General features: G+C 36.6%; 1 protein-coding gene across 1 annotated transcript; it reads left to right on the top strand.

The window, feature by feature from the left end:
- Positions 1–8,745: 8,745 nt before the first annotated feature.
- Positions 8,746–12,127, top strand: LOC143315209 (uncharacterized). Its single transcript, XM_076722756.1, has 6 exons — positions 8,746–8,883; positions 9,418–9,546; positions 9,849–10,042; positions 10,690–10,837; positions 11,343–11,515; positions 11,604–12,127. Exons 1-6 carry the CDS (start codon positions 8,860–8,862, stop codon positions 11,605–11,607), a joined length of 672 nt encoding a protein of 223 aa, XP_076578871.1. The 5' UTR covers positions 8,746–8,859; the 3' UTR covers positions 11,608–12,127.
- The last annotated feature ends 887 nt before the right edge of the window (positions 12,128–13,014 follow it).

Below are 13,014 nucleotides of genomic sequence, written 5' to 3'. Positions count from 1 at the left end.
CAAATCTCCAGGGGACAAGAGTTTTCGTTTTATAAATTGATCTACAATGTTTTTAAAGATCAGTTAAGTCCGTTACTGGTTAGAGCATACAGGCATGCATTAGATAAAAAAAGTGGGCTCAAACATGGTCATCATCAATAGCAACATTAATACATTAAGTACTGAAAAAGCTTTTGCTCTAGTTAGCTGGCCTTTTATGTTTGAAACACTTAAGAGCTTTGGTTTGGATGAGACATTTTGCCAATGGTGACAAGTACTTTAGAGTAAACCTGAGTCTACAGTTAAAACAAATAGTAATGCTTTTATTTGCCATAATATATTGAGGTGTTGGCAACAGCAATAAGACCAAACGTAAGTATCAAAGGGATGAAGATAGGGAAGGGAATACATAAATTATCACTGTACGCAGATGATAGAATTATTTATTTAACCTCACCTGAAAGTTCAATGCAACAGTTATTGGAGGTGATTGAAGAATACAGCACAGTATCAGGATATAGAATAAATGAAAAGAAATTAGAATCTCTAAGTATTGGAACACAGATTAATCAAGCTTTTAAACAATGTTATACGTTTAAATGGGATACAGAGATTCTAAAATATTTAGGTAGTTCCATTAGTAAAAATTTAGATGAATTATATAAAAACAACTACTGCACTCTGGAAAGAAAGATAAGGCAGATGGCATATATAGTAGAGTGGAAACGATTAAAATGATGATACTCCCACAACTTCTTTTCTTATTTCAAGCATTACCTCTTATATTACCAGAAACCTACTTCAATTTGTGCAATAAAACTATTGCAAATTTTATTTTGAATAATAAAAAACATAGAGTTAAAATTACTAACTCGACAGAAAGACGAAGGAGGACTAGGCCTCCCGAATATACAAAATTATTCTTACGCAACACAAATTGTAACAATAATGAAGTGGATGAAAGGCAGTAGAGATAAAGTAGATAATTATAGAGAAGGAGTTAGCAACAATTCAATTGGAACATTGCCTTTTTTAAGAAAAGAGAGCCAAAAACAATGGCTACATCTATTTTGTACAGAAAATATGGTAAGGAATTGGAGATGACTGTGCAAAAAACTTCAGAGTGAGAATGTACAGCTCAGAGAAATGATGCATGATCCGGACTTTATTCCTCACCGAAGTGATAAGATTTTACAATGTTGGGCTGGTAAGGGATTACTTTCATTTTCACAATTTCTCACTGAGAATATGTTACGACCCTCTGATGGATAAAGCTAGGGATAAAGGGAAGCAACGTGGTGCCGTGATGTTAAAAAGCAGAATGCCATTTATTGTTTAATGAATCAAACCACAACAAAACATTAACACCAACAACAAACAAACCAAATATAGGAATAACCAAGGGAGAAGGCGGCGGGTGGCGGCAAATCATAAAACAAGCAAAACCCAGCTACGCCTATCCCCTATTCCACCCCAAAATTAACTACCCAGCTCCCCAAACCTAGTGCCTCAGTGCAATTAACCGAACAGAACTAACTGGTAGACCTACAAACCAACACGGATCTACACAGGACTGACTAGCAATAGCAATATTAATGCTCTTTCAAAGAGGCACGACGAGGCGAACTGATCAATGAAAATCACAGCCGCGCCGGGCGTCGACAGCACACACTTTTTATAATGTGCGCGTGTGCCCGGATTGGAGAGGGCGCTGGTTGGGTACACTCATTGAGGGGACAGTTCCGGGACTGGTGAGAGGCATCTCCAAATCAGGAGCCGCCACGAAAGGGAATCCCTGGTGATGTCATGGTTCCCACGCTGCTGAACTGGAGATGCTCATGAATGAACAAGTTAAAAGGATCAAACACCTAACGCCCGTAACAGAATATAATAAACACACATGAAACCATGGCTTCTAGGTATGGTCTGGAGCAAAAACACTTCTTTAAAATATTTACAGGTAAGGAGTTACATTGAGCAAAATCTAAAAAAAGGAAAAAATGGAAATGAATTAGTACAATATTTGGTAGAAAACTGAAATAAAGGTAGGACGAAATTTTCTGTATATACAAAATATTGTAAAAATGGACAGTTGCGGAAAGTAAAGCAAAAGAAAAATGGGGAAAACAGTTATTCATAAACATCTCAGAGGAGGCCTGGAGAGACTCTTTGAAGGAAAATTTTGAATTCACACAGTCAAAACATTGGAGAGAGTTTGCATGGAAAATAAGTCAAAGATACTTCATTTCTCCTCATAACACTGGAAGGATTTCTCCTGTAACAGGATCTGGTTGTTGGAGAGGATGTGGGGAAGGTAAGGCAAATCACACACATATATTTTTAACTTAAGAGGTAGAGAAAGTCATTAAAAGCAGTCTTGGCATGAAGGAATCCCTGACATTCGAAAAAAATTGGTTGCGCCTAACTGCACTGAAGCAGCTGACAAGGATATGGAAACAATCCAAAACACCAGAAATGCATTTGTGATAAGAAACAATAGAACAAGTATTTGAAATGGAGAGGCTTAGCTTCGCAGCTGATGGCGGCTTGGAGGGGTGGAATCGAGAATATTCGGGGTACATTGACAATGTACAGCTCCTATCTGGACTAAATACAAATCCTGGGGTGACAAGGCATTCTCCGTCACTGCTCCTACCCTCTGGAACTCACTAAGAGAGCAGCAGCTGAATCAAACCTTTTGGGTCGAGCTTTGTGTTTCTGGACAGATTCTTTCAGTTTTCATTTCAAGGGTCTTTGAGTACCCTGAAAAGCGCTATATAAGAAAAATGTATTATTATAATATTGGACAAACTTGTACTTTCTAAACATGTTCTCAAGACAGTTGGGGAGGGGACCTCTCAGCTAATCAACTTTACAATGATAGTCTAACTTGTACAATGTGACTTTGTTTTTTATTTTAATCTGTGCAGTGGCTGCATCTGCAAGTGTTCATCAAACATGGACACCCTGCATGACAAGACTAACATTACCTACGTATGCTAACAAATGTAGCTATTTGGTCCTGGGCAATATGGAAAATCACTACATATTGCTTCAAAGCTATGTTCTGACACTGTGTCTTCTTCATCAGTTGGCATGTCTGCCAAATGTGCATTAAGAGGGAAAAACCAACGAGGTTCACCAGTGTGCAGCCATGACCCGATGTAACCTTTGAATGATAGGCAAGACAAGCAGCCCCGGCCAGCCAGTCAGATTTAAGTTGAGTCTGGCACTTAATGCCTCTGGTTCACCTTTTGATAACAAAGATAATTTTAAATCACCCAGATTTTGCATTTTGCAGTAATGGTAACTGGATTTTTCACACAACATGAAACATGAAAATTCATATTTAGGAAAGATCTATATATGTTTTGGTCATTTAATTTTTGTTTCAGAAATGAATATTCAACACATTGGTTATTTAATTTTCATTTTAGTATACAAAAAAAAGGATGGGTGAAATTTAAAAATGTTTTAGTTTTCATTTTGCTTTATGAACAAGAAAAAATAAAATCACATAAAACAGAAATTAAAAAAGGCTTGGTTCTTCATATTCTGAGAGGGGATGTGGTCATTTATGAGACAGTGCCAGATTTGCCTTAGGCCAGGCTAAAATATTTTTGGAAACTTGCTATGATGGTCCTGGAGCAACCTAATTATTACGTTGCCAGAACAACATGAACACTGTGATATCAGATCATGCCTCTCCCATCCATTTTCATAACCACTCTCCTACCAATTGTCAAAAGTAAGGCATAATGTGTAAATGTGTAAATATCCTTCAAGTAATACATCATACAATTTATGAGGATAAAAAAAACAGACCACAGGCTGAAGTTAATTTTAACATCTAATTTGTTTGATTGATTGCAAAAAGGACTCTTTTTTTTTTTTTTTTTCACTTTTTCCAACTGAATATTAAAAGAATAATGATACATGGATTACAGTATCATGAACGTAGTCCACTTCACTTACTCAACTAATGCTTCATTACTTAAAAAATTTAAGGCAACGAGTTACCTTGATTTTTTTAAGTAGAGTCTACTTAACTGGGTTTACAGTGTACACAGAATTTTTCAGGTACTGTCATATAAGCTGCTTATAATTAACTTTTTTACAGGTAAACTGATGTGGTGTTGCTATGCACTATGCGCTTACACTTCACAGCACCTTGGTTAGCTGATGTTAATTAAATGTAACGTGGCTATATATCTCATTGTTTGAAATATGTTTAAGTTTGATATACTGTATATATTTATGTTTTCAATAATTTTATTGGTGAAAAAGTCATGTTCATGTCAGAATGATAATGGTCAATCTCTGAGATTAGAAATTGTCTTTTTACTGTTTAATTACAGTGTTCTTTAAACTCTGAAGGTAATTTCATTCAATTTAATTAAACAGTAGTCTGTACATCACAGATGATGCAAACACCGCAATATTCCCCGAGTCAACAGGACATTTTTGCACCCTGAATCTTGTACATGGCGGTCATTATGAGGTCCACAGAGAGCCAGGACATAGCCAGCTCCCTGCAAACAGACCTCTTCCCATTGCTGGCGTACAATTTCCTGACCCTCACTTTCTGCCTCTGCTTCCACAGAAACACCACATGCTTCACCTCTAACTCCACGAGCTAGCAGCATGTTTCCAAAGGTGAGTTGTTAAATGTGCAACTGATCTCTGCTGCTAAAATGTTAGCCTATGATATAATTTGAGGCCTATAGGTAATGTTAAACAGTGTGATTTGTTCCTGATTAATACCCAGGTGAATCCATATTGCCGAAATAGTAAATGACAAACTTAGTACCTCCAGGATGGTGGTCATTCGCCTTCTGGAAGCTGATGCAACTGTTGAAGGAATAACAGCCAAAGTGAAGGATGCCTTTGGTAGTGATGAGCCACTTACCCTGAACGACAGCCAAGGAAATGAAATACTGGACTCAGAGGGCACAAGAAGTAAGTTCCACAATCATTAACTTGTGTCTATTTTGTGGTTTCTAATGAAGTTTCATGTTGATTTTTAAATAGAGAACTGGAGTGAATGATTTCTGACTCGTAATGTTAATTACTGGAAACAGAACCGCAGAAAAGTCAATGCCATCTCTGAAGATGACTTTGTGGAGTTCCAGAATGGAAGAAGGGCAAAAGTAAGGTAATGCAATGTTTGATGCGAATATATACATATATACATATGTATATGAATAAAAACAAGTGTCTAGATTCGGGTTGTGAGTTACATTGTGTGCCAGTGACTCAGATTTTTTTTTTTCATATATTAGTTCACTTGCACAATTATTATGCAAACCTGATTCTATGAATAATATAAAAGACCATGTCTCATGGGTGGACAATTTTTCTTTCCTGTCCTTAGATTTACGTTGAAGGTAGTAAAGGCTATTTTGCAAGAATTCTGCTTTTTCATTGACCATTACAGACCACTGTGTAAAAAGTCACACACATTATCTGGTCATATCAATAAGAGACCTAACTGCATCTTTAAAAGGATCATAGTTATGGTGAACCACATTTTGGTATAGTGATAACAAGTCAGAGCGAGAACCAAACTCAGTTTCAGTCCAATCTTTGGCTTCTTCAGAAGGAAGAAGATCATATGCAAAAACAGATTCCCTTTTCAGGGCTGATCCCACTTCCTGCTGATAGAGATCAGCTGCAACAGCACCAATAGGCACAAGGTCTCTTCGGGGACTTTTGTAGGAGAAGTTTCCTTAGATAGTTCATTTGGTAATCCCTTTCCTGCAAGACAGGAAAATGAACAGGTACATTTAGGTGATAGCAAGTGAAAACTTTTGCTGGTAAAATTATTGGTATTTTAGTTGTTTATCACAGAATATGGGAGATGACAATGATGAATATGAGTTTAAAGTGCAGACATTCAGCTTCAATTTGAGGGTACTTGCATCCTGTGGTCAGTCACTACAACAGATTTACAGCCATAATTTTTATTTATGATAAATGATTTTGTCCAACAAGTGTAGTGCTCCTAGAATTGAGTGATCACATTCTCATTCAAATGGTTGTCATTCTTAGAACATTCATCTGTTCTAGACGTAAATATGCTAAAATTAAAGAAAGTTGTATTCATTTTTTTTACATTCAACTCTGCATTACTGTGAGAACATTGTCCACACCCAAATAATTTGGGCCTAACTCACTAGCAACATGTTGTACAAACTGACTTTGCTCCTCTACTGTAGATATCAGTAAGTAGTGGATTTACTGTTTTGTAATGTCAGCTATTTGTAAGCCCAGTTCAGACTGAAATCTTCAATAGAATGGCAAAATCAATTTAAACTGCTTAATGAACAAGAATCATACCTGGGATTCTGTGTGAATTCAATGCCTCTATGATATTTGTGATGCCGATCCTAGTCATCTGGCATCACAAATTTGACACACAATACTTAGATTTGTTGTCCTTCATGTCCAGTTCCTCCATGTCCACAAGTTGTACCAAAGCTATCTTCGAAGGGTAGTTGACATTTAACTCCAACCACATTCTCTCTATTGCATGATTCTGCGAATAAATGTAACTACTCATCCTTGTAGGAGATGTCTTCATGTAGGGCTGCATTTGAGGATTGTGTCTGTGTCTGCCAGCTTTTCCTGGATGAATAATGCCAGATTAAAATCTTTCCCATAGTCAACACTGATCTGGACCTATAGTCCATAGGAAAGCACAGCGGGTCTAAGGATAAATCACACACAAACATAAATTATTTAACATAAACAGTATAAATCTAATCTCAGCCACTAATCCCTAAAGTGACTAAAATTTAAAAAACTTTGTTTTGTCAAAATTGGAATCATAGCAATAAAACTGGAAAATAAATAAGCTGTGTGGCATGATTTATTCAACATTTACAAGATGATTCCAGATTTTTCATAAAATATAACGTTTTTAAATGTATTTTCACATAACAAAAACTAGATTTCAACATCTAACCTTTTAATGATGTTTTTTTTTTCATGCCTGTGTCATAATGGGCCAACCCTGACTTTGACCATAAGAAGTCTGGGAACCACAAGTACTTCTGCACAAGTAGAGTTACTTTACCTGTACACTTCATCATAAATAATGATGTTGTTCTTTACTGGCATGGTGGGGTGACTTACAACCTTGCTAAAACCATTGATAGCCATTACATGGGTCACTTCAAACATAACAAGTTTCTCATTTTGATCTACATGGAGCTTGTGGCCCGTGTATTCAGCATTGCAGCGTATCAGGTTCAGATTTTGGCGCCCTAAAATCTAAAAAAACTACATTATTATAAAAACTTTGTAATCCTTAATCCCTAATACTTCTCAGCCCACTCTGCCCTCAGAAGCTTTAATGCCTTTTGCATACAAATATCTAGTCATCATTTTTCGGTCAAAAGAAGAGCCAGTCTGTGAGGGGAGGGGGTGGGTTGTTCAGTATATGTACAGTATATGTCTGAGATACTGGTAACACTAAATAACGGAATATGGAATGTGGAAAAGCGACAGTGAGACATAGTAATAAAAATATGATCAATAGGTGCATTTATGGAAATACTGAAATGTCCTCTGCTGATAAAATACAAATTCAATAGATGAATTAGTTCTAAGAATTGAATTACATCAAGTCTGATGCTCGACTTTGCACAAAAGTGTGGTCATCTTTTTAATTACTTTTATTAATTTTTTTTTTTTTTTTCAATTTTTTAATTTGTATGTTCAACAAAAGCGGCAGTTCGGTGCGGTGGATAATTTAAAAAAATCTACTTCAATGCAATTCCCTCAGTGACTTCAACTTCAAGTTGGCTATCAGAACAGAAGTCCCTGAAAAGCCCTTGCTCAGCACAACACCTCCACACATTCTCAGAAAACCTCTGTATTGTTCCAAAGTGGAGAGATAATGCTGCAGCAATATGACCACAAGACATGCATTGTTCTTTTTTCCATTATAAAATCTAGATATTCGTGCAAAGGCATTTGGTATATAGTTCATACATCGCACGTTAACAGCTCATACACCTGACTTCTTCTTCTTCTGGTCCGTGTATATTTTGGCAATTGGATTTTCCGTTCTGAAACGGATATTAAAAAACTGCATCTGCATTTGTGTAGCCAATAAGGTGATCTGATCACAAACTGACCAATCAAAACCAGGATATATGGACAAAAAACAAAACAAAACAAAAAAAAGGATGTTTATGATTGATCTTTAATTGATTTTGTGTTAAGAATTTAATCAGTTAAAAATGTATTCATGGATATTAAATCAAAAGTCGTGGCAGTAAATGCACCTCATCTAATTTTGTTTTGTCTGCCAGAGACATTTGCTGAATAGGGAACCTTAAAATGAGAAAAAAAAAAAAAGACAAAAACAAACAACCAATCAAAATGAGGGAAAAGACACTTGTTTTAAATCTTATCAATGATTAATGGATTGTTAGCGTTTTAACTATTGGTAACGCAAAACACAAAATTTGCAACCCTAATCTGAAGAAGTGACAGTGACATCACCGGTTAAAAGTAACTAATATTCTGAGTACTTTTTTTTATGAATACTTTGTACTTTTACTGGAGTATTTTTCTAACACCAGTACTTTTACTTGTAATTCAGTAATATTTTAGCAATGTAATAGTACTTGTACTTGAATACTGATTTTCAGTACTCTTTCCACCACTGGTAATCATAGTCAACTGTTACGACCGCAGTCGTATGTTTTGGTTAGTTTCTGTGTGCTCTGTGTGTCCCTGTCTGTGTCTATGAAGTTTTCTGTATGCAGATTGCAGTGTGACAGTGCGGAGAGGTGATTGGTCACTGGTTGTCAATCCGGGCTGGCGGATTGGCTGTTTCCGGAAGTACCGGCTATAAAAGGGTCCAAGATGGCGGTCGGCGGCTGGACAGCAGTAGGCATTCCACATCTCCCTCTTCTCCCAACCAGCCACACATTGCTTTGCTCAAGTACATTTTGTGATGTTCTTTAGTAGGGGTGGACTGCCAGTTTTGTTAAACCCAACTTTTATCTTCTGTTTTGCTTAGTTAGGGAGGTAAGTCCTGTGTCTTTTGTTTCCTTTGCTTTTGTTAGGTAGGATATATCCTCCCCAGTTAGGATCGTTTTGTTTGTTGTTTTGGCCTTTGTCCATCCTGAAGTCAATTATTGTCTTGGACCTTTTGTCCATTAAATTTCTTTTGTAAATAAATATCGTGATTTAGTGATAAACTGGTGCTCTGGTTCTGTGGCTACTTGGGACCTGGGGAAGATGGGGGCTCTTCGGGTTGTGTCTGTGCACCCCTAGGCCGGGCATAACACAACATACATGTAAACCTTGCTACACTCCACAAACCACACACACAAACTGCCCTGTCTAATGTCATGATAAACATATATCAGCAGGTGTGATTTTTCAATGTGGAAATAATGTTAATTTGTTGTTTTCAAGATAGGACCTACATATGGGAGAAGAATGAGAAAGGGGTATCTCGCCATGAAAGGAGTGCATGCTGTAGAGACACGAATTGGATCAGTGCTCAGAACTATGCATCAGCCTTACCATGAAGCAAGACGTCAGGCATGTTACTGTCTCAGTCTTCATATTTTACATCATCAAACTTGTGTAATTTATGTCTAACTATGAGCTTGTGTGTGTGTGTTTTGGTGCTTGTTTAGCTGCAGTTACATAACACAAGATTTTAAAAAAATCATGTTTTTATCATATAACCAGATCAAGTGCCGTAATTTATTTTTCATTTTCATTTTGACAGAGATAGTACAAATAGACATGGTTACATTTATAAAACTTTTGACTGATGCAGAATGTGATTAATGGGATTTTTTTATACTGTGAAGTAGTTACATTTTTCTCTCTTTTAGGGTGCCCGCAATCTCAACCCCATACCATATAATGCTGAAAACATGGGACACAAGATTCATATGGACCAGAATGAAAAACTGGCCATGTTTGGAGTCACCCATGTTTTAGCCCTTGATGGCTTCAGCAAAAAGGTTGTTGCTCATTCTACTATGCCGATAAAAAACAACCTTACCATCTATGAAGATGTTTTCAGGTAATAGTCTATGTATTGCTGTGGACAGTAAAGGGATTTTCTGTCATTTTTTCAGTGTAGACATGAGTGTAGTCTCTTTCTGGTTTTAAAGGCTGCTTTACAGTAAAAGGATGCATCTTTAGGAATTTATTAGACTGTGGTAGCTGTTATATTCTCTGCCTCTACCTGCTTGGTCATCATATCCACCAGTGAGTCTTTATTAAAAATGTCTTATGTGTAAATATCATTAGCAACAGTAGTCAAAATATCAACATTGTGGTATTCAGTCAAAGATATTTGATATTTGATTTTTTCCCCATTGCCTAGCCCTACGTCCCACTAGTGTTTTGTACTGGTCATTTGCAGACACTGGTCTATATTCTTAAACTCTTAAACCCCTAAACCTCAACCCCACGTATCAGTTATGCCATTCAGATGTTGGAGTGAAAAGAGAGGCTGCAAATAACAAAAAACAACATATTGTTACCAAATAAATCAGACTGTCCCTTTCAAGCCATTGAAATAGTTGTACATATTGCATGACTACCACATTCATGATAAACTGTGACTAAATGATACCTGCTGAACATCATTGTTATAAACCATTTTTACTGAGAATATCTGATTTGGAATGGTGAAGTCTTAAAATGGACTTTTTCATCTGACAGGCCTGCAGTATTTGCCCATGGTATCTGGGACCAGGTGCGAGTCGATCATGGCAAGGAGTTTTACTTGACGTTCTTCATGCAGGAGCAGCTGTCATCTCATCGCCACAATCAGGAGAGAAGGCCTTATTTACAGACTTCATCCACAAAGGTACATTTTTATAGTTTGTGTGGTTGCTTCAGCAACACACTGCTTGTTGTATGCCTGCCTTTATTATCATTACTATTATGGTGACTTCAGCAGGTATTCTTGCATACATTTTATTATTACTATGCCTTCCAAATTTTAGAGTTAGCATTATATTAAACACATTACCTTTTGCCAAGAAGGGGTTTATTTATTGTTTTTAATCTGGTTATTTATTTTACTTAGAACAACTGCAGAAGCAACCACACTGTAGTTATTCAAATTTTATATTCTAGTTATGTGAGGAGCATTGGTTTTTTATCAAACTTTGGGAAAATTTAAAAACAGTAAATTTACTAGCTCATCAGTCAGTGTCCATAATACATAATATATTGACTGCTGAGTCAGTAAATTTACAGATTTACAGGAATTCTGCATAATGACCATTTTTCCTGAATGGACCATAACACGTTTTTCATTAACACACCAGAACAAATTGAATGATATCTAATCTTTCTTGCAAATTCAGAATCATATAGTTGAACGAATCTGGCCTGAAGTCAACAACCGTGTCAACTATCCACTGAAGACAGCCTTACTGCGATGGCCTTGTGAGATACTGTGTGTCCAACCTGACTGTCCAGTTGTGCCAGATTGGTCTCACAAGACTGGTGGAGCCATGGAATTCTCACCACATTCCAGGTGAAATAAACCAGTGTTGCAAAGATTAGAATAATTACAGCAAGCACTTTCAAGTTTCAAGAACTGCACTGATTTCTTTATTTTACAGGTAAAGGTGTACCAAACAACTTGGCTGGCAGTGGCTGTCCCAAAAAAATTCCCACAGGAGCTGTTGCCTCATTCAGATGAAGCAGCAGACCTTTACAGCCAACAGCTGGGATCCTCATTGACAACACATTCTACTTTTGGAATTGATTCATTTTCAACTGAACAGAACAAACTTGCAGTAGAGAATCAGTTTGCAGTGAAATATTCAGACATTTCAGTCTTGTTCTCGAGAGCAGTGAACGAGGACTTTATCCCATACAAAGAAGCATTGCTCTATCTCACAACTCAACGCAATGTGTGAAAAGACATTTACTGTATTTGAACTTAGTGGACCTTTACAGCTGGGATTCTCACTGACAACACATTCTTTGGAGTTGATCTATTTTCAACAGAACAGGACAAACTTGAGAGTTGAAAATCAGTTTGCATATAAATATTCAGACAATATATGCAAAATATTACTCCTCTTTAAAAAGGGATCTCAGAACAGAAAATGCCTCTGACAGACAATTAACTTCAACTCTGAAAAATAAAAAGAGAAAAACTAGTCCTTCTCTGTGTCCCCATCTGTCCTTAATATGTTTTTAATGTACTGGATGACAGTGTTGTCTTCTTCTTTTTACTCAACTTAAATGCTTCAGGGTTCCCACACATTTTTACCAACTCTTATAACAAAGTTATTTTGCTGGCAGACCGAGACATAACAAAAACAGAAGTAGTGGAGGTAATTTAAGTGCTGTCAAAAATTTTAAAATGCGCAAAATACATGTAAATTAATGTAAATGGGCGAAATGCAAGTAGTATGAGCTATTAACACACAACAACAACTAACTGCAAGGAAGGAGATAAAGAATGGCTGATATGATCATATCAAGCATTAACTGGGTATTTTGCAAGAAAATCTAACTGTATTTTACTTCCCTTCCCTTAATTTGTAAATTTGAAATTATAAATTGTATCATTATCATTTAACAATGATTTAAGTTGAAGTTACCTATGAAAGGTTTTACAGACAGCGGCTCGAGGGGGGGGCTGAGGCAGTCCGCTGTGGAGTTGAACTAGTAGTGGTTGCAGGCGTGCGTGTAACCCAGGTTACCAGGCCTTATGAACAGTTCGGTTCAAGCAGTCCATTAGAGCAATAAATTAATAAATTCATATTTTTTCCCCATGTGACAGATTAAAAAAAACAATCTTGCATAAAATTAATAAATAGGATTTATGGTTAAAAATCATAAATATGTTAATAATTAGATTAAAAATATCAACACACACAAGTTCATTTTCCTGCTTTTTATTTCATTTCAAGTGTGGCAAAAGTGCTTTTCTCAAAGTGTGAAAGATTTGGTGACATGAGGAGTTCGCGTGATAGCGTAACCAATCAAACGCCACCAGGGTGTACATGCGTGGGTGTT

Source organism: Chaetodon auriga, chromosome 3, assembly GCF_051107435.1.
Source record: "Chaetodon auriga isolate fChaAug3 chromosome 3, fChaAug3.hap1, whole genome shotgun sequence".
In the NCBI taxonomy this organism is placed as follows: Eukaryota; Metazoa; Chordata; class Actinopteri; order Chaetodontiformes; family Chaetodontidae; genus Chaetodon; species Chaetodon auriga.
Note: the sequence above shows the minus strand (reverse complement) of the source record. Positions and strands in the feature narration are given on the sequence as shown.